The sequence below is a fragment of the Buceros rhinoceros genome, unplaced genomic scaffold, assembly GCF_000710305.1.
Source record: "Buceros rhinoceros silvestris isolate BGI_N320 unplaced genomic scaffold, ASM71030v1 scaffold38123, whole genome shotgun sequence".
Lineage (NCBI taxonomy): Eukaryota > Metazoa > Chordata > Aves > Bucerotiformes > Bucerotidae > Buceros > Buceros rhinoceros.
In genome coordinates, this window is record NW_010402516.1 from 30,104 (window position 1) to 53,050 (window position 22,947).

The 22,947-nt window shown below is 37.2% G+C and overlaps 1 protein-coding gene across 1 annotated transcript in view; it reads left to right on the top strand.

Annotated features, from left to right (window-relative positions):
- Window positions 1–21,340, top strand: part of TMEM245 (transmembrane protein 245) — a gene marked incomplete at both ends in the record, with an annotated part of 41,740 nt that extends 20,400 nt beyond the window's left edge. Inside the window, 7 exons of the mRNA XM_010132662.1 lie at window positions 3,644–3,748; window positions 5,060–5,142; window positions 6,913–7,003; window positions 7,798–7,896; window positions 11,075–11,206; window positions 17,278–17,400; window positions 21,195–21,340. Coding sequence (XP_010130964.1) covers window positions 3,644–3,748; window positions 5,060–5,142; window positions 6,913–7,003; window positions 7,798–7,896; window positions 11,075–11,206; window positions 17,278–17,400; window positions 21,195–21,340 — 779 coding nt within the window. The remainder of the gene's footprint in view (window positions 1–3,643; window positions 3,749–5,059; window positions 5,143–6,912; window positions 7,004–7,797; window positions 7,897–11,074; window positions 11,207–17,277; window positions 17,401–21,194) is intronic.
- Between the last annotated feature and the right edge of the window lie 1,607 nt (window positions 21,341–22,947).

Sequence of the window (22,947 nt, forward strand, 5' to 3'; positions counted from 1 at the left end):
TTTAAGAGGTTCTGTCAAAGAGCTACTTGAAACTTTCTTTCTGTTGTTTTTGGCAAACAAGAATAGTATGTAATCACCTAATTTACCATGGTGTATGTAGCCCAAAATATAGAATAGGTTCAGCTGGGCTAGCATGTTTTGTTCATTATGACGTCTGTGGCAAGAGAATTGGTAAATTCTGCAGTTGGTGTTGGAGGGTCACTGGTGTAAGTAGACTTGAGACCTCATATAGGTTGTTAGCTGTCTTTTCTATCTTAGCTGATTCATCTGACTCATTTCAGCATAACCCTAAGATGTGTCCTGATTGTGGGTTTTCCCTTATTCTCTTTGGATGATATTAATTAGATGATATGCTTAAATATTAACTGAACTAAAGGGAAATGTCAACAAGTCTAAGAAATGTATTGCAAAAAATCCTGATAAGCAGTGAAGCTGTTTAAAGTAAAAACCCCCAAACCACTTTTTTGGGAATTTTATGTAGCTTTAATTGAAAATGAAGTAGATATCCCGGTATACTTCACTAAGTGCCTTATGCAGTAATTAAAACATACTAGAAAAAACAGTGGCTATGCAGTGTGAAACATGAAAATACAAATTCGCAGAAGATTTATCATACTGTATAACATGGAGAACCTGTCTAGATAGCAGGATTCCTGATTGTTAAACATAAACTGTAGTTCTGTTGTAGCTCAGTGTAATATGGTTTGTATCACAACCCAAAACTTTAACATTTCAGTTTGGTTTTACAAGTGTGACCTTCTGTAGCTTAGGAGCCTGGCTTTCCTTTGCGTAATTTTGGATGTTACGGCAGCATCAGCTTCCCGCTGTTGACTAACCTTTAGATTAGAAGCTTGGAACTGAATTTAAAACGCCATGATCTCTGGCTAATGACTAGTGTTTAGTCAGTGTATGTTTGTCTTTGTGTGCATGCCCGTGGTTTACAGGAAGTATGTAGAGGGAGGTCTGACAGGGTTGGGGTAAGAATGAGTGGACCTGATTCAGTGGTAAGTGCAAGCACACAGGATTTAACAGTCTAGCTTACCTGCAGTAATGTAGCACCTCTCTGTTATTCAGCATGTGGGTACAAAGGTGAGTGCTTCTTGAGGAAGTATTGTGGGTAAATGTAGAGGAAGGAGGGAAGGTTTAATAGTGAGCAGATTAAAGGAGAGGGAGTAAATATAGCCCTAAATGAATGTTGTGCACCTGTTTTAATTTCTACAACACTCAATGCAATTCAGTCTTTTCCTGTAATGTCTGTACCAATTGTATAACTTGAATCTCCTTAAGACTGGTGTGAGATGCAGTTGCAGTACCTGTAGGCGAACCAGAGCTGGCTTTCATCTCGCTCACTTGCACAAGCCTACGCAAGTAAATAAACCAGGGTGGGCTTGCATGGCTGAGGCTGCTGCCTGTCCTGATACAACATCAGTGCTGCTATTTCTTTACTAATTAGGTTAAGTGCTGGCTCAACATTTACACCTCAGTGGCAGCGTAGGCATACTCCATAAGGGGTGTCAAGAAACGATCCCCTGTTCATCATGTTCTAGTTCAGAGAGAGTCCTCATCCTCATTTTTTGGAGTTTGATCTTCCTAGCATTTTCGGAGATCTCTGACAGTACCTCCAATTTCTTGGGTTCAGTTTGTCTGAACTGAACTGTAAGTCTGATTAAGGTGTTAGATGTAAGACTAGCTAGCGGATTTCTTTTATCTCATAACTTAAAGTAAACAGCAGTTTGAACTTTAACTAAGAAATAACAAGGGCAGCTTTAATTTTTAATGACTTCATTTTGAAGTGCATGCTATGAAATTTCTGTCCCCTGGCCATCCAGTGTTTTTCAGTGATATTTTTGATTTCTGACCCTTAAAACAGAGACTTTTTTTTTTTCCTTCTGTTGCATGATCTTTGGATGTACATGAAGCTTGGAAGGGCACATCAAATCCTGTTTTCAGTCTTATTTCCAAAGAGGTAGCAGCCCCATGTAAATGCTACTCAGTGTTTTTCAGAAAGCCACAGTACTGCTGCAGGCAGGTAACCTCCCTTTAGCACTGCCAAGGCATTTCTGATGGCTGAAATATTTCAGCAATGCTGAAAACCACTAAAAATATCTAGAACAAAAGATTTTGTAGATTCCTTCAGGTTCTTTGAATTCTTTTCTGCAGGTCACAATACAGTGCAGATGTTACAAAAACTTGCTGGCTCAACACCTTATTTCTTTGAAAAGGGTTTTACTTTCTTCCAGTTTAATTCATCATTTTGAACTGCAGTTCTAAAATCCTTGTGTTAGTTTAGATCAAACAAGGAGCTGGTTGTAAAAGAACTTGAACTTTAAAAATAATTGTTTAATGTACATTAACTGCCAAATGCTGCAGGCTGAGCACCAAAGAAAAATATTCCTAACTTTTTTTTTCAAATAGGAGATACATCTTCAGTGTTAATCAACTCAATCACCACACAGCAATCTGCAGAACCTAGTTGTTCCAGAACCAGTTTCACATGTACGGATAGGGTAAATAACGAAGAAGGAATTCATGTAAACCAGCAGCAAGCATACTGGTAGTTTTGTAAGATAGCTAACTGAAAAGTTACCAGCCTAATCGCTGAAAATAAAACTTGTACTCACTTGGAAACACTTTCATCTACTGCACATTGGCTTTGACCTCAGTTCTCTTAAAGCACAGATTTTACAGCTGTTCTGCTGCCGCTTCTTCCTGTAGTCATGCCAGATGGAGTAGAAATAGCTTTGGTATTTGAACCATAGAAGCTAGGAAAAATTTATTTGGTCATGCTTGCATGGGCTTTGACAGCTTTTTATGTCAACAGACGATTTGTGTATGAGATGAAGCTCAGCTTGCACTATTCTAGAGCACTCTGTGTAGTCATGTGGCTGAGCAGTTTTATTGTTTTGAGTGACATGAAAATTTCTCTAATGTTAAGTCGTATCACTATTCATTTGCGGACATATGTAGAATGGGCCTTTCCAGAAACTGTCAAAATAACATAGATGCTTGTCTTCTGTATCAGTAGGTTTAGCTGATGCATGTTTAATGCATCCTTTTGAAATTGAAAGTGGATAGAAATAGTCAATGCTGAATAACTGTCCTCGTATTCAGTAAGGTAGAGACCTTCAGACCTGCAGTCCCATTTCAGTTCAGAAGGTGATGAGCAGCTTTTAAAACTTGGCTACCTGCGCAAATACCTCATTTGTCATTTAGAAGGCTATTAGCTGCTCAGATTTGAAAGTCATGCTTGTACTTCACAGGATACCTTGATAGCTTCCAAGTCCTGTGCAGATAGTATCTGTAAGTTTCCAAGTTGCTGAAGGACAAGAAACAAAGGAAAATTTCTAGGTTCATAGCTGACATGAATGCTAGCTTCTTTAGTAAGTAAATACTGAATTACTGCTTGCTTTGCAGAGAGCTTGCTGTGTCTTGTGGTGATGTGTAAATGTTGTTTGCAAAATCACATGTCATACCATGACCTTAATCATGCTAACATTGCTTTTTAATTGTTCATAAATCCTGTTTGATTAGAGCCTGATTTTACACTGTGATTGTAAATAAAGATAAACAATACTGTCATGTAGCATATAAATCAATCTAATGAAAGCAATGCTATGATTTTTTTTTTCTTTTTTCTACACAGATGATCGTGTGGTTGGAGAAAATGCTAGATAAAATAATAAGCATTTTCATAATATTTTTGCTAGTGATAGGAACCCTTCTGCTAGCGCTGCTCCTTACTGCAAAGGTACAGTGCACTAAGGAATGTATTCATAGAGCTCATTCTAAATGTTAAGTGAAAGTTACTGATATTTATGCAAAATTGTGTAGCTTAAAGATTTTTTAAAAAAAAAAAAATTGGCAAATAAGTGTTCTAGAGTTGAAGTTGTTACCATTTTAGGACTCCCCATATATAAAAATCTATAAATTTGCATTTATTTGCAATTATATATATTATAATCGTAAGTACATGATTCAACTGATATATAAACATTTTGAAAATACAAAATTTATTCTATTAAAGAATTACTAACTTACGTATTATAGGAACAGATTTGTTTTACATCTTGTTACACTTCTCTTGTCAACAGCAGAACCACTATAATTATTTCCTTCTAATTTACCTTGCATCAGAAACATATTTGCAAAATGCTTGTCAATTTGACTAATTGCCTGTAATAACCTCATGGTATCCTGTTCTTACTTTAAATTTGCTGAGGTTCATGCTCGTGTTCTCTGAAATGGTTTTCTTGTTTGTCGCTGGTTTTTTGTTTGTTTTTTTTTTTCTCACCAGAAGAGGTCACTCATGTACTTCCCCCCCTCCCCCACTCCTTCTTTTGGTTTGTTGGTTTTTTTTAACGAAGCCAAATTCATACTTGAAACAGTCAATGGAGATTGAGTGTTTGACTTTAATACAGTTACGGAACAAAAATCAATGGGTTCTGATGTCAGTCTCCTTTTTTCAAAATGTAGGCTTATATAGTGTTTGGAACTTAAAACTGAAAGCTTTAGAAGTTGTGCAAACATTCTTGCCTAAAGCTTCCTTATGTTCATAAAAGGAATGTTAAGATATTTATAAAAGATGACTTTTGTCATTCTTATTAAAGAATTAATTTGGTGAGGCACTTCATAACATGGCCATGTTAGAGCTGAGTGTTCTTTAGTTTTTACACTTTTTTGATCCATGGCTTAAAAGGGAATATCTGAAACCGTGATTGGTATTTTAATACTTCCCTTGACAGTACTGCTGTATTGTTAATTTTTTTTTCCACTGAGATAAGGTTTAAATTTCCATTACTAGTTGTACAGTGAGTGAATGACCTAAATTGTCAGAAAAGTCTGATAATTATTGTATAGACTGTTTTATTGGGGGGGTGGGAGGTGGTTAATGACAGTTCATTCTTCTTGATGGGTTGTCTCCATTGGAAGAATTATCCTTCAAATGTACAAATGGGTCATCCCTCTTTCCCCAACCCCCAAGAAAAAAAAGAAGCCTCTCTGAATGTAGGAAGAATTCTAGTTTGCATTACATAACATTTCTCCTCTGTATTTAATTTAGGTACATCAAGAGAGTGTTCACATGATTCAAGTCACAAGCAGCTTGATCAATGAGACAGTAGCCAGTCATCCAGAATGGGCAAAGTAAGAACGCTGAAGTTAAGCGAATAGTATAGGGTGGGTGAACAAGCTTCCAGGTGCTCTTGTGCATAGTTTTTAATGTAAAAATTTTAAAAAATCCTCTTGGTGAACAGAAATGGGAGTGTCTGTTGCAGGCAGATGTAGGAGCTAAACTCTCATGGAGCGGTAGTTTTCATGCATTACTCTGGAGGACTGTCAATGTGGTATCTCATTTGAGTACTGGTTGGTCTTCTCCACTGGTTGGTGGAGAAGGACAGCTGTATAAACTTTTCCAGTTACTGTTTTGGAGGAAAAACTTGGGTAGTGCAGGGAATAAAAGAGTCAATATTTTTTTCACTTTTACCTGTGGGGAAAAAAGTAATGGCAAAGAATGCTTTCTGTGGAAGTTTGTGAGGTGATAGTTGAATCATTTTTTCAATGGGGAGAACTGGCTGCAGAACGCCTTTAAGGGACTAGGAGTTGAAGAAAATATTTTCGGAGTGAACCGAAGAAGAGTTCAAAGGTAGAAAGAGTGGTGGATGGGGGAAAGCTTGGTTTGAATTAGTTGAGAAGGGCTGTTCCTATTTTCACAAACAGGGCTAAAATTATATGGATAATAAATGCTATAGTAATATGTGCTTTAGCAATACTTAAGTAATCACAATTAAAAGAACAGAAAGTGCTTAAAAATGGGTTTGTTTATTTCTTCATGGCATCTCTTGTGTTGTTTGGCCTTTCCATTTTGCTGTAAGATGGAAGTAAGTAGGACTAATGGAAATACGACTGTCAGGAGCTTGTCCGCATGATTGAAAATACTGGAGTATTACTTGAGTAATTAGCAGAGTTATAGCTAAAATTTTTGCTTCTGGTGTTTTCATCCAGATTTGAAGCATCCAAAACACTATCTTTTAATATCTTAGGAGTAAGTATACCTCTTGCCAAATCCATCAAGCTTTGCCAGCTTTCAGAGCTTGATGCTCACATTATGTTTAGAGGTGAGTGACTGAAAAGTCTTGGAATGCCAATGCAGAACATTTCTGGAGGGTTATACAAACAAAAAAGCTTTCATGTTGATCTTCAGTCAGGTGAGCAAATGCAGCAGTTATTTCCTGAGTGCTTTCTTGTTTTGGAAGGGTTCCAGCATGTGCCATTGAATCAAGATGTAGAAAGAAAGTCAAAGGAAAGAATGTGCGCCCTGCATTCACAAGTGTTGAAATGCTGGCAACTCAGTAGGTCCGTTACTTGAAAGTGACGTGAATTCATGAAGAAACTCATGAGCAGATGTTTTGGTAGGGACTTAGAAATACCTGCAACCCAAACATCTTCCTTCATCTGGCTGCTTTTGCAGGGAAACATAAATTAACACTTTACTTTCAGCTCATAATACGGAAGGTTGTCTTTGCTGCTAGATGAGACTGCTTCATATACTATTTTCAGAAAGCTAGAACACTAGGAAAATTTCTAAGAATGTAGTGTGAATAGCACACATGCAGATCGACGATCAGTTCTCTTTTGAAAAAGCTGAGATACCAACTTTTTTTTTTTCCTCCGGAAACCTTGGAGAATTCCAAAAACAGTGATATGCCCTAGATTTAATGGCACTTTGCTTATGAGAAAGTCTGTTCCTTGATATGTAGAGGGAAATACTCTAGTTGTAGCAAGTTTATATGTATTTAACCTTAACTGGTGTTTGTTGTTTCAAAATGATAATTTGTAATGTCTTTTGGGTGTAATGAAATTGGTGACATATGTAGCAGTTAACTTTGTTTTCCTTTTCTAAAAAAAAAACCCTAGCTGGCTTCCAGAAGCCCAGGTTATTCAGAAGGCGCTCAATTCAGCAGCTAACAACGTGTACCAGTATGGCCGAGAATGGATTACACATAAGGTAAGAGTGAGCTTCCCCACCTTTTTTAATATTTTCATTTCTTGCATTTCGTACAAGTAAAAAGAAATAAAAATTTCTGACAGTGATTCTTTTCTGAGTGGTTAACCATTTCATTGATAGTTCTATTCCTTCCATTTTTCAGTAATTGAGTTGAAGGAAGGATGGGAGTGATTACAGTGGTGTTTTCTGTGCAGAGGAATATTTATTTTTAAAAGCTGAAAAATATGTCATTTTGATAAGATTACCAGTGAAAATGTATCAAATAAAGATGAATAATTTTTTTATCTGTCTTTAGCTGTCCAGTAATACAATTATAGACAATGTAGAGAGGTTACCCCACCCCCCTCAGTATTCTAATTTCTCTGGGCTCAGTGTGGTAGATTGGATTTTTTAAAAATTGTATTTTATTTAAGTTAATGTTCTTCAGAAATATTTTCCAAGATTCTTATTTATACATTTTAATATCTAGCACACATCTCAAATAATTGGAAATATTTACTCTAAAGTCGACCAAGGATTTTGGATTAAGCATTTTAGAGATGGCATTGGTTTTTCAGTGCAGAAAAAAGTCCTCAGCTTAGTGTAGAAGAATCCTTTTTTTTTTTTACAGACAAATTCTTCATGTTGTGAACAGTGTTGTCTGAAGTGTACATTCCATACTGATTCTAAGCTTTCCTAATCACTTGGGTTGAACTATGCCTTTATTAACAATCATATGTGATTTATCTAGCTTGGAGTTTGTCAGTAGATGCCTTCATTCTGTGCTGTGTAATAAAATATTTTATGTGTTTTAGCTCCATAAGATTTTAGGAGAAAAAGTGAATAACACCGCTGTGATTGAAAAACAAGTGCTAGAGCTCTGGGACAGGCTTTATCACTCTTGGTTTGTAAAGGTGGGTAACTTATTTAAATGGTATAGTGGTATAATGGTATATAAACTACCACTTAGTTCTTTGAGGTAGTTACACTCAGTATGCATTCCTGAGAAAGAGATTAGCAAAATGTTGGGATGCTGAGTACAGGTCATAATAATAAAAGCTGGTAAAAATTTCTAGTGTATTTCTAGGTCATTCTGCAGCCTCAGTTTGAGTACAGCCTGAGCTGTTGTCCTTCACTTAAGCAGTTAAGTGTGGTTTTATGTATGCCATTTGATTTACATTTTGCTCATTTTTTATATTTAACATTCCATAGTTCAGAGTTTTCTGTTGAATTTTCATGATCTTGAGGGTTTAGGAAAAAGAAACCAATATTCTGTGTGATTTGAGTAACTTTTATTAATTTGAAATGTTGCTCAAGAAATTGTCCTTTCACAGTTTGTTACAATGCATTTTTGCCAACTGTACCAGCCTTCCTAAAACGGGTTCTGCACACTGAGTCTTGAAAGCTTCATATGAGTTAAATAATTTTTCATGCTGCCAATGCTATTTGCCTTAGCCATGGTGCAATGGAAATAGCAAAATCCAGACACCATACCCCTGAAATCCTTCTGTATATTTAAATGATTGCAGTTATAGTATATTAACATTTTTCTTTATACCATCTTTTTAAAAATATTTCTAAAGTTCCAAGAAGATATCTATAAGAGTTTCGCTATAGTAGTCAAAATAGAAGGGTAAAGAATCAGTTTCTTTTTCTGTCAAAATAATGCTGTAGAAGTAATATAGGACCACTGAGGAGAAATTAAAGCTGCGTCTGCAATTGATTTTTCTGTCCTTAACCACTTGGGAGTATTCATTGTTAAACGCTTGACTGAGAAAAGCACCTACCCTTGGTATAGTTACACCAATACACCTGTTGCTTTTATTAATATAACCCGTGTGTCAGATGGTCCGTAGCACTGAATCGTTCAGTAGGGCTCAGTGTCATTGCAACCTGTGCTGCAGCTCTACAGTATGTGACACAGGTTGTGTTGGTGTTAGTTGTGTTATGAGATTCCTTTCCTGCAGCTGTTACCTGAGGGAATTCTGCAAGGCTTCTTCTCTGTAGATGCTCTTCTTGTAGGGTAGGAAACAGCTTTTCCTAGCAGGAAAAAATGGCAGAAGGAGCTTCAGGGGTGCACTGATGCTCACTTCCCACTATCTTGAAGTCTGTTTCCTGGTTGCTGTTTTGTACTAGGCACCCTATGTGCCATTGGCATGCTGGGCTTCAACCAGTTATCTGCAGGCTGCAGGTAACTCCTCCAGAGTCTATTTGTAGTCTGGCCCCTTCTACTGCACTCCATATCCACGAAAATATCTCATCCAGGTGTTTTCCACAAGGCTGTTTCCTTCTGTAATATTACAGTAGCCTTGCATGGTCCTTTAGTGTATCTGAAAAGTGGTAAACCAGATGATACTGCAGTGTGGAGGACAGCTGTACCGTATCTTAGCTCTCTCAGTACATTTTCAAGCTCCCCACTGTTTCAGTTGTATGCCCTTCCTTTTCAGGCCTGCATGGTGTTGCTCCTAGTCTATAGGTGACTCAGGAGCCCATACTCATGTGATACTCTTCCATTAAAGGTGTAGAACTGAGGAAGAATTGCTGAAGAGATGTGGATTCAGCCAATAACTATAACTTTCTGAGAAGATCAGTGGGTTCTAGAGATGTTGCAATGAATCAGTTAACATTGCATCTATCTATCCAATGAAGTAAAATAGTGACAGCGTAATAAACTGCGCAAAAGATGATGGCATAACTCTACAATAAAGGTGTCTTTTCAAGGACAAGAATCTCCTCTTCCTAATCCATTCAAGTGTGGGGTTTTAAGATCTTGTGAATTTGTTGAAGGAGGAACCAGTTGACAACTTCTAATTCTTTTTTGATCCACACCTGAGGTCTTAGGTGCTACAGCAGTATAGTTGTTGAATGAAAGTGAGCTTGAAATGTGTATGAATAACAACGTTACAAAATCTGCAAATGATACCTAATTCTAATAGTGAATGGTGGGAGCTGTCTTTGCAGATAGAACTAGATGACCAGAAAATAGGTACCTGACACAGTTTATAAATACAGGAGGGAGATTTTTGACTGCTCGTGTTTCTGGCTTTAAATAAGCTGCCAACTCAGAAGAAAGATCTTTGTGTTGCTGTGGATTGTTAAAGAATGTTGCTACTTGTGCATCATAAAGCATAACATTGCATCTAGGGAAAATTGATAATAAGTAGAAAATGTAATGTTCCTGGATCAGTGCAGGGACTTCACGTGGAATACTACTTGCCATGTATGCCAAAAACGGTACTGCCATTTTGAATATAGGCTGGTAAGGCTGAAAGGTTTCTTGAAAATTTTAACAGAAGAGGTGGAACACTTCTATATAAACATCAGAGTTGAGAACTTGAGAAGTCTCTTGCTATTAGAGATTAGGATGAGATCTGGTTTGCTTACAGTAGAATTTTGGCATGCTCCTCTGAAACACTTGTCAGTCCCAGACTGAGTCAAATAGGCTCATGCTAGACGGTAGTCAGGTGTGATTCAGTTGGACAATAGGCAGCTTCACAATTAGGATGAAGCTGGTTAAGGAATTGGCTGTTGTGGTTATGGCTGTTTTTTGTTGTCTTGCTGAGTTGTAGTTACAAAGCTGTGTAATCAGAAGAAATGCTCCAAGCTTCCAGTATAGCGTTTGCATGACTGAAAATTGCCAGTAGGGTAGACACTTTCTGTGAGAAAACTACTTGTTTTGACTTCTGCTCATATTTTCATTTGTGGGTTGTACTGGGAAAAGTCGTATGTTGCAAACAGTAAGTTATGTAGCAGCTGAAATCATTACCTCCTCCTAGTGTGCTTCCATAAAGAGCAAGATAAATACCATTGTGTCAGTCAAGTAGTAAAAGCTAATATTAAACTGAGGTGAATCAGTACAATATACATTATTGTAATTATGGGATAATTAACTATGGTTTCCTGACAAATTTTAATTTTTCCAGTGTTTAGAGTACTTCCAGGTATATTTGAGGATGCCTATTAAAGCAGCTCTAAGTATTTAAATGCATATTGGATCTATTCCTTATAAAGAAAACATTGGACTTTGGCTTTCTCATATTTGTAAGTTACTGAAATATTTGTTTTCTGTACATCTTTGTCTCTCTTTTTAAGAACGTAACGCATTCTGGAAGGCACAAAGGACACAAATGGCACACAAACCGACAAAACAGCTGGCTTGGTGATATTCTGGACTGGCAAGATGTTGCATCATTTGTTCATGATAACATTGAAACATTTCTTTCGGTATGTAGTTTTTTGCCGTTACTACCAAATTAGTCCACTTTTAAATCATAATTCCTCCTTGGACTATCACTAAGGTTATGGATTCAAGTACATGGAAAATAATGGAAACAGCTTTAGAGTTTTTTACAGTAACATAATCCTACTTAGAATATAACCGCACTATGAACAGAACTGGTTGTGTTGAAGAAGCCCTCCTGATTTCTTCATCTTCAGTAACACCAGCTTCCCAGACTTCTTCCTAAGAGAGGTTGTTCCTGTAGGATTGCCTGTGTCACCTGCAAGCTGATTTTAAATGCTTTGTATTATGTAGTCTTTTCTTTTTAAGAGAGACCAATTAGTCTAGGTTATAACTGAGGAAACTGTTGACCAAAAGGTTGTGAAAACAAAATCTTTGTCTTACTTTTTTTTCCCCTCAAATTATTAACTGGGTTGAAAGCAGCTTATTTCTCCCTTCTTTAATGAAAGTTCTGTGGAGAATGAAATTAATATTTTACACTGTATGAATTCCTGAATTAATGCCCTCAACCTTTCACCTCATGAGCAGAAAAAGAAAAAGCACTGAAAGCAATCCAAACTGAAGCAACTACATTTCTCTAAAAAATGTTAAGTCTGAAATGCTTAATATACAGAGTAAATCCCTGATATAGTTAATCTTTGACTTGAGCTGTTGTCATAAACTAGAAGTACCTTCAGGTTACTATTTGTCGATTTTGGACGAGTACTGTTTATACCTAACTCATGACGTAAAGTTTCTGTAGATGCAGTTAAAGCTAGTATTTGCCTCAAGACAGTTCTTGGTTTAGACTGATGGGCTTGTGTGCTTTTTCAGTCCTCCCTCAACTGCTCCTTAAAATGGTTACAGTTTCTGTGATAAAGAATGATGTGAGTCAAGAAAAAGTTGAAACTTTTTATTGCAGTGAGCCTTTTTTCAGTTAATAGTGAAATTTGCTTGAAACTTCTGAATGTTGACCTCATGTGCTTGAGGCAGTGTAATAAAAATGCACAGTCCATCATCATTTAAACTCAGTACAGCAAGAGGGGGAACGGGAGAGGGTATATGGTAGGTGCTAGCTGTGTCTTTTGCAGCATTGCTGCACAGTGCTCAGGAACCATGGTAATAAGTGTCCTTTAGTAATCTAAATAGGCTAGAATAGTACAGGAACTAGTATGAAGAGAATAAATATTTAAGACTGAAATACATTAATATTAAAATTTTCATCTAGCTAGCATGCCTTGCTTTACTTCTAAAATCTGGTTTTAGAAGTTCAGGGAAAAAAGTGCTAGCAGTTGACTTGCTTTCCTGTTTATTTCCATGAACTCATTACTCATCAGCCGTGGGGAAACACCTGTCCTTTTTCTCCATGCACTCATGTCCTTAATGACGACAAATACTAGTCAGCACTGTGTAAATCCTAATTGCATAAAAATTACTTGCACTGATATTTCAAATTAAAATTGAAGAAAGTCTAATGTCTTTGCTTGTTTGGGTCATTAAAACTTGGAGATGATGAAAGTAAGAATAGTTTTGACTTAAGTGTGACATTTCTAAGTGAGTTGCTTCGCTACCCTAGGACACAGTGGCAGCTTCTTCAGGATTTATGTTTTTATCAGAGCATGAAAATCTTTCTGTTGGTATTTTGAAGAATAACGAGTTATTAGAATGGCATACTGGATTGGGAAGGATCAATATTTTAAATTATGTGAGTGCTTTTGAGGGGAGATGTTTGGGGGAGATGTTTGGGGGAGTTTCTCTTGGCTGGACTTTGTTTGGATTTGGTTTGGGATTTTTTTGGCTTTTTTGTTTGCTTTTTACATTTTGTTGAACTATGGGTGGGATTTTGTGTTCTATTTGGTGGGGACTGGGTGGGACAGGGATTAAATAGGTTAGCTGTAACTCAAACTGAAGGATGTTTCTGCATTTGGACATTTGAAATCAATGCCAGCCTGCAGTTCTGAAGAATATAGCAAGACATGGTGCAGGCCTGAAACTGGTTTGACAGTTTTTTAAAATACAAACCACTTAAAGTCGAGAAGATAACTGTTAAAGAAGTGTGTGTGGATATACAGCTCTAGTGAGATTGCCCGCACCTTTGGAAAGGAATAAACTAAGGTTACACTTGCACATAATAAATACTTACACGTAGCGTGAGGCTAGAGTTTACCATAGAGTAACTGTCTTACCAGTCCCTTGGCTTTCTGAAGTATTTCAGAATAGTACAGATGGCTCTGTAGTCTCTGAAAACACAGCTATTTGATAGCGTCATGTTGCAATCACAAGCAGATAAACTCTTTTTCATTGATGTAAATCATAGGAAGCGTTCACCCTTTTTAGTAAGAAAAGGAGCATTTGCTGTAGAAAAAATGTTAAGACAGATGCAAGTGTTTCATTTCAAGCTTTTCCTGTAGTGGAAGAAACTTTCGTATTGGAGTTGAAAGCATATAATTAAATCACTGGTATAGCTGTGCTTGGGAATTACTGGCATTCATTTAATTTGTAACAATGTGCATCAATTTAGTAATTTGAATGTCAGATAAAACACAGAAGACTTCTGTATCCCCCTCAAAATGTTCTTAGCAGTTATGCTTAGCTCTGGTTTGATGTAGACAGATGTTAATTATTTTAAAGTAATTCACTATATAAACATGTAAATTGTCTGAAGATTTAATATGAAGATAAGCTTTTCCAAATCATTAGTTTGCTTTTTTTCTTAAAGCTTTGGTCTTGGCAGCACTGCCACCTTTCAGCTTCAGATTTTTCTGGTATTCTTTAGAAAAAGTAGTTTTATTAGCCAGTTTATCCAGTGATGTGCTGCGGAAGTGGGTTTTATTTCATCCTATTCTTCATTTGCAGAGTGAACTAGTGTGGATCCTGACTTATGCCTTGCATTTTGCACCCCATGCTCTATTCTAAGGTAGTTTTTCAGGTGAATGAAATATTCAACACATAGCTGGAATATTAAGATTTAATTTCTGAAAAATAAAAATAACTTGCTCCTTCCCCACTCACTTGCTTTTCCATTCATACCCTTTTCCTCCATTTCTTGAAGGCTTGAAACCTTGAAAAAATAAATTGCTGCTGGCTATATCTGTAGATGATCACTCGGAACTCCCTATACGTTACATTGCTGATGTCTCCTTAAATTGATCTTTTTGCTTCTTGCACAAGAATACTCATTCCACCACCAAGCAGTACCTCATTCAGAGATTTCCCAGACAGGAAGACGGAAGATGTACACACCATTAGGATGTACACGGCAAGCTTCAGCTCAGTTAGGTTTCTCTGTTGATACTTTTAGCATGACTGATCCATGTGTTTCAAGTCGCTTTCTCAAATATTTCACTGAGTTGCCACATATCCTAATGTTTTCTCTGGCTCTCAGAATGTCTTCATGTAACCTCCTAAGTTTATAGCTAATACAGTCTGTTCTTCAGTAATAATTCAACGACCATGCTTTTTTTTTTTACCCTGGTGTTCTCTTCTTCATAATGGGTATTGGTTTTTTCAGGGTAGGTGAAATTCAACCTGATGCATATTTTTAGAGAAGAAGATGATTTTGTTACCACCAGAAAGTCAAAAACTGGTGCTGGAGGATGGTCCTTTTTGTGTTGCTGTTTTGTCTCCATTTCGTATTAAGGTCATTTTTTTCAAAAATAAGCTATTGAGCCCTGAAGGGTCGTTACAGGAAAACATTTATTTGGAAATCAGCTTTTAATTGGATCAGAAAGCATTTGATCTTGTGTGTACTGTATTATTCTTCACAAAGTCCATCACTTGTCTTCTACTTCAAAGGTGTATTGAAAGGTATATCTGTTCCTGTATTTTTTGAGTGGTCAGGATGATACATCCTTCTGAGAAGAAAAATAATTGAAAGTATATGGAAGGAGAAGATTTTTTCCTAATGTCTCTTTGTATCCAATTTTATTCCTTTTATACATCTGTAAATGATCTCTGTAATCAAATTAGGTACCTGAATTTACCTGGCTTGCGGAAGTTTGACTTGAAGATCTCAACAAATAACTTGGTTTGGTCGAGTGCCTTTTAAATCTTGCTTTGGGTATTGGCCAATTTGAGTGGACACTATAAATGATACAATAATACAAACAACAAGTGCAATTTTGATTCCTTGCCTGTTACAGATCGGAAAGGCACAGCAACTAATACTGGTGGTGTGATACATAAGGGAGTCTTGAATTCTGTGCAGCTTCATAGCTCTTTTAAACACTGATCTCTTAAGGCTACTTACAAAGCAGTGTTTTGGGGAAAGAGGTGTATATTTTTTTGTATTATTGCATAAATATTCACATTTAGTTGTGCTTTAGAGAACTTACCTCAACTGGCAAGGTGTTAAAAATCGTTTATGCATAGTAACTGAGCTCATTAACCCAGTTGCAGTGTGCTTTGGGAGTCGAATGGCATTATGAACTCTTAGGTGCAGGTACATGTGTTTTGATTTTGTGACTGTTAGGTATTTGAGCACTTTCTAATACTGTATTCAGTAATGATTAATGTCTGCTATGTCAGTCTTCTCATCCTAGAGATGAAGAGCATGTGTGTTGAAATTTTAGTGGTAGATGTGCATAAAGAGGAACTTACTTTGTAGCTGGAGATGAGTCCTAAAAGATGTGCTTGCTTTTGTAAGACATACTGCAGCTGAAGGAAGCGGACTATCCTCACTTACTCTAAAGTAAATACTGGTGATAATTAGTTCAGCAGTTCTGATCAATGACTCTACTTAAGAATGTTCTTGGAGGAGAACCTCTCCTGATAACCACCTGATAAATGCATTCAAACTAGCTGCAGTTGTAGACTCCTGATTATCAGCTCCTTAGGTTAAAACTTCTAGGGAAAGTCTTGAAGAAATGCAACTATACTGGAGGAGCATACTCTTTTGAAGGAAACTTTCCCATCCCCTTCTAGATGTACACTGCCTTGTAGCAGATGGAACAAGACACCTCCTTGTGAACTGCTCACCAATACATTAGCTCAGCTGATGTGTTGCAAGTGGCGGTATGTGAGGGAGGTTATTAATGATTGCTGAGATCAGTCTTTAGAAGACTGATAATTCAGGCCAGTTTTAATCTTTAAAACAGAAGTTGAATTTTCAAGAGAGACTAAGAAAATCTGTTCAGAACATGAATCTTAAAATTCGTAATTCCAATTAAATAGTATGAAGCATGAACTAAATAGATCTTTCTGGTTTTACTACATGTTGTAATTCCCTGTCACCTTCCCTAGCACTTATTCCCTTCCAAGTTTATCCTTAATAAATTATCTTCTGTATGTTTCACTCTGTTCCAGAGGAGAGGTGACACATGGCTCATGCTCCTTTGCTCTCAAATGCCAGCTACTGGGTTGGGGGGGTTGTTTGTTTCTTTTTGTTTTGTTTTAATTCAGTCTAATTGATTAAGATTCATTAAACCAAGAGTAACTGTTGCTAGTTTTGAAGTCTTCACTTACAGCTTTGAACCTGGAGAAGGGCTTTTGTGTCAGAGCTCTTCTTTTTTCCAGTTATATCGGTTAGGCTGAAAGAAGGTATTGCTTTGTAGTGGTAGCCTTGCTTCTTTTGTATGCTTGCATCACTTGGCTAATACATTCTTACTGTGTTATTAAAGTGGTAATTCTATTTGATCTGAAGCTGTCTTCAAGTTTATTTCTGCCTTGTGATGTTACTCCTTGTTGTTTGTATTACAGCATTTCTGCTTTTGAAAAGATGAGTTTTCTTTCCCAGGACAAAATCTGCTTTCAATTGATGGTGTAAATCACAATAAACAAGTGTCACTGCATCTAGGGTTTTGGGGTTTTTTTGCAATTTTGCATAATGAAATAATTTTGAACATCAGGAGAAAAGTTCTAAAACCTTGTAGCCAGCTGCTGAGAAACTTGTCTTTGGTAAAGTACATGTTTTCATGTGCTTTACCGGACCTAATTTAGGAGCGAGGGAAGATGAGTTTTTTTAAAAACATACTCTTTGTAGGGCTTGATGAAAATAAATCACTCTGTAAGCAGTTCTCTGTCCTGGCTAATGCCATGCAGTACCTGACTTTGTCTTTGCTTCCCCCTCATTTTCCAGATCCTGGAGTCTCTATGGATAGTGATGAGTCGCAATGTGAGCCTCTTGTTTACTACAGTTACAACATTAGTGACAATCCTCTTCCATAGTGGGACGGCTCTTCTCAATTTTGTGCTTTCAGTGGTAAGTAGTATGTCATCAGTTTACATGGTCTGTTATACTGAAGGAACCTAATTGCACATGTTGTGTCAATAAAATATCTAGCCTAAAGCACTAGAAACACCGTTTTACCTTATCTAATACCAAAGTTCTTTAAGATTTTGCAACTTTCAAATCTGTCGTTTGGAGGGCATTCTAGGCAAAGGGCAAGATCTGTGTAACTTCCGCATAAAGGAGCTGACAGTCTTCCTGTGATCGTGTTAATGGAAAACTTGTGTTTCTGGCCTTGAAGATACTGAGCTATAACTTGTGATATCCTACATAACTACTTGCAGCGTGTACTTATAAGCGTGTCCTTAAACACACCGGTGCTCTCAGAAGAGGGCAAAAATTGGTACAGGGAAATGTCAGCAAAAGTACCAGTTTCACAAGGATTACCTTACATTCCCTTTTGTAAATGAAGTGTCTTCAGCAAATCCATGTGAGAGGGTTGTTGCATTGTTATTATTTAACCTCTGTGAGCTCTTAATTGCATAATGCTTCTTACACAAAGTCATTCTTATTAATGTTATTGCCCACACTGAGCAGTAGACTCTGAGACCTTTTTATTAAAGGTGTTTTCTTTAAAGGATGTATTACTTTTTAGTGTATTCTGCAAGCTAGATGTTTATAGTTTCTTTTGTTTATAAATGTTACAGCTGTATGGAGTAATTTATAATGGTAGAAGTAACTTCTCATTTGCTGTGACAGTTATTACCTAAAATAAAAATCTCCTAAAACACTGACCTGGGATGTTTTCCTGTTTTATGTAAACAAATGCTGATCTGTGAGCTTGACTGAAATCCATGTCCTGGTTTTCAGTTCAGAATTCAAAACCATTTGCTTGAAAACGAAGTGTTTTGCCGGTTTAACTTCATTGACTCCATCGATGCTTGCTCAGGAGGGAGGTCTGCGTAGGCAAAGCTGCAAAACTGAAATAATGTTTAAGATCATTTCAACACAGCCATGTGGATTCTGTTCAGTATTTAAGAAAGAGCAGATTACAGTAAGACTTAATGGAATGGCTGTCTTGAACTGAAGAAAATCACGTCAGTTAGTTTTGTTGTTCTCTAGTTATCTTTCAGTCAGTAAAGAGGAGATTGATTGCATGGGAATATTTAATGTCTTCCTTAGTCCACAACTTTACCCGTAATGACAAATTGAAAACAATGTCTGACAACTTAGTATACTTGCAAGTGACAAGTTTGGATAGTAATTGAAGATTATTTCAATGCACTCATTGCTCAGGCAAAAGATTTAGCTCTAGATGCCTAATGGCTTATACCAAGCTCATTGCACGCGGTTGCTGTGGTGCATGATCCTGCCTTTTTGTTTGTCAGCAGGGTCCTGCTGCGTGCTCAGGCACTGTGCAGTCAGCTGGTTTGGCAGAGCTAGCTGAAATATTGCTGTGTTGGAATTCTTTCGAAGATTAGATGCCCTAAAGGCTACTTTGTTTCCTCCGCTTCTGTTGTAGGTTGAACATCTTACTTAAAATGATCATCTAAAGCTTCCCCACCAAAGCACATCAGTCCTGCACTCTTGGTTTCTTGGATTGGCACTCCTAGTCATCTTACGTATATAGGAAAGATTTGTTTTCACACATGTGTATGTTCTTTCTGTAGATTCTTGATAATGGCAGCCTTTGAAATGCAAACAGCAGAACTGATGAATTAGAAATACTTCAACTTTTAAGAAATAAGGCAAAAACTCAGTGAACAACTCTGTCCTGTTAACTGTACTTAAACACACAAGGGTAAAGGGATATGCTTGCCTCCATTTCTGTGCACAGATAATGTCACGTGTCAGTGTTGGTGTTCTTGTAGCTGTAGGAACTACTACTTTTGAAGGCAATTAAAATCTGCATGCCTACCTGAAGAGTAGTTATTAATGCTGTTTAATCACTGTGGGAGAGTGCTATACCTTAGTCTTGTTTGCACTACACTGTTCGTAGGCCATTGCGTCTATCCAGAGGCACGATTCCTCATCTTTAGGAAAGTCCTTCACAAAGGTTCTTGCTGTAAAAACAGATTTTCTTTAAACTCAAGGTAAACTCATGGAACTTGTTTTAATAGTGGTTTTTAGTGTGGGTTTGTTAACAGCTTATGACTGAAAGAGAAAGGACTTAAATTTAGGTTATTCAGTAATAGCCTGCACTAAATAAAGATTAATACAGTCCATTATGTGGAAAAATAAGTAAATGAAAATGCTAAATAAGAATTTAGTTGAACATTAAAGTACTTTTTAGGGTAACAACTGAACTGTTGTGGAGTGGATATAGAAATAATATAATTGCTTCTTAATTTTATCTCGTGCTTTTTTTTCCTTCATTCCCTGCTCAACAGCTTAATGCAGTAAACAGAGAAAATCCACACGTGACCCTAAGATAAATCACTGCAGCTTTCTTTTGTAATGTGCATTGTTATTGAATCCCATTTGGTGTTATGTCAGTGTTAGATTTGCCTGCTATTCACGTCCCTTCCTTCAGAGCTGAAGAAAAACACTCTCCAAGTGAGGATGAGAAAACCAGAAGTGACCTTAACAGTTCTCGTGCTTCTGTGGTCTCAAGGCATACTTAGATCTTTTGCTGTAGCAAGGTTTTTTCAGTAATTTGCTTTCCAAGGATGGATATCTTTAACAATTCAGTTTTAGCTGTTTTCTGCTCTTCTTTGCAAAGTCTTGAATAAAGAAGTTCATAGTTTACTGAGAAAGCTCTGACTATTCTCCAACTTATAGAGTTCATTTTGAATTTGAGGGCAAATAGTTTCAGAGATTTTGATTGGTTTAGTTCAGTTGCTGCATCTTTGACTGCGACCTGGCCCAATATCCTTTTCCCATCTCCCTTTCCTTTGAATGCAGTTTTGGAATAGAAGTTTTACTTTTCGAGTGGGCTGAACCCTAAAGCTAGGTAGGCAGTGTTTGAGCACATCTGGTGCATTGCTGTGGTTCAGCCAGCAGGGTCAGCTGACAAAGTTGAGTCTTGTGAAAATGCCACGTATGTGTTTTCACAAAAGATCTATTTAATGGGCTACTAAGGGAAGTTTTTCTTCTCAGTGTGCAACAGAAGGAATTATTTTAAATCATGTCTATGTAGAGCTGTGTTTCAAAGAAAGCACTACTCCAGCTTTAACTGTGCTCTTTTATTTTTTCATTTTGCAGGATTCCTAGTTGGTACAAAGTTTGAAGCGGCACAAACTAATTTAAATTTTCCAAGAATTCCTGAAGTGGTTAGCTTTACAACTGATTACATTTCAGTGCAGTTTTAGTCATCTCAAATAAAAACTAAAATAGTGACTTCTATTTTGATAAATGCTTTTAAAAATTGTGCTTTAAAACACAGAAATAATGGACATTTTGAAAAATACATCTTCCATCAAAGCATTCAGTAAGAAGTAAGCTGTAGTAGTGTATCCATCCATGATGCAGTAAGTCATGCACAAACACACGCTCTGCTTATACTCTGTTACAAATGTCAGAAGAGAAAAGCTCCATTCCCAGGTCTATGGACCTGATGGACAAGCGGTTGAGACATACGTTTCTTCATACATGCATTCAGCATGTGGAAATGCTGAATTACCATTTTAGCATAGAGTGTTCACCCATAGCCCTCACCTTGAATTCAGTGTATCCCCCCCTTAAATTATTTAATGTTTTGGACTACAGAATACATTCTACAAATGCAAAAAATAGCAATCCAATAAAAATATCTAGAAATAGCTGCATACTGGAGTTCTGGAAAGTCTTTATTGCCTTTTAATTTAAAGCTCCAATTTGTTTTGCAGGTGATTTTTCTGACCACGCTGTTCTACCTGTTGAGTTCCAGTGATGAGTACTACAAGCCAGTAAAGTGGGTGATAAGCCTCACACCTTTGTCTCAACCAGGTCCCTCCTCAAATATAGTTGGCCAATCTGTGGAAGAGGCAATAAGGTATGTCGTTGATTTGTTGCCCTTTCTGGAAAATTCTTCTGTGATTTTGATGTTCAAGTGCAAATACTTAGCAATTGCAACAGCTCATGTTTCAAAGATGAGTTGCAAATCTCCGAGATTTTCAAGAACCTGGCACTGATGATATTTCCCCAGTGATCGTTAAAGAGCAGTTTGATTGGACTTGCATAAAAAAAAAATTCAGAGGTCTGTGCTGTAGTGAATACTAGTATTTTTAAAACTGATGCACCCATGACATCCCAAACCCATCAGGAAGCAGTGTGTTTGCAGCTGTGTTGGTGTTAATGGCTAGTGCAGCTCAGCAGGGGCAGATGCATGTAGCAAAACAGCTGAGATGGAGAACCTGACATCTGTGCTGTACACATTTCAGAGTTATTTAGTTTGAACCATTTTTAGTCTAATGTTGGGGACTAAGTACCTACTTGCAGCTGGAGTGTATTAGGTATGCTACTGCAGTGCATTTTCTAGTTTCGTTTCATCCAAGAGAAATCTAGTTCATGATCCCTGTGAACCAAATTACACCAAAGGGAACAGCAGGGGAGCGCTTTCCTTATCCCCCTCAAAACACTTCTGCACTGCACCTCCAGTGTATGTCCACAGTGTTTCATGCTTAGCTACCATTCCAATGTTTTACCTCTAAACTACTACAGTAACTGCAGGAGGATTTTCTGTGCTTTTAAATACAGTTCACGGAGATTTTATGATAAAGCAATTTTTGGGTGGTACAGTAATGTATTTCATACATGAATGAAATTGTCAGCTTTTAGCTGTTAGCAGCTTGAAATACTAACACGTTAGTAATGAAATGAATGGATTTTAAAGAAGGTGTTTAAGCCATAGCACACCTTCAAAAACTGGATGGACTAGGCAAAGTCAGCAGACTCCATGCTAAGTACTATATGACTGTTGTCTCATACCACTGCCTTCTGTGTCATCTTGCACATATGTGCAAAACCTGAATCGACTGTAAACCAGCCATGTATTAAATTGATTGCCAAATGTTTGCTATTGTTCTGAAGTGTACTTTACAAGTGAGTGTGTTCTCTGTTACTGGAATTGAGCTGTTTCTGCGTATATTTTAGCAATGGGGATGTTATATCGTGCTGTATAAGATCTTGAACAGCAATGGTAACTAGTCATTTGAAATGAAGGCGCATTCTGGGCAGAGAGCAACAAATTTGGAATTTTGCCAAAAAGTTCATAGCCCTTCTCTTGAGTGACTGCTATTAAGTTTTCACTGATTACATGGTTAAGATCTCAGTTCTATCTCTTCTGAAGAATGCAGATTTAGAAACGGAAACTTGTCTTACAAATTGTTCTTGTTAGCCATTGGTAGAGTAGAACAGTGTCACAAAATAGGATATGGCTTCTCTGGACATGGATACTCTGCAAGGAGGATTGTATTAAATGCAATTTTAAGATTATAGATCTGTAACACAGGTGACCCAAGATATTTGTTGGAGTGTAGAATGGTGGAAAGAAAAAAAAAAAAGAAAACCTGGCTGGTCACCAGTGGTGTTCCTCAGGGCTCGGTATTGGGGCCTGTCCTCTTCAAGGTCTTTGTTATAATGTTCTGGATGAAGGGATTG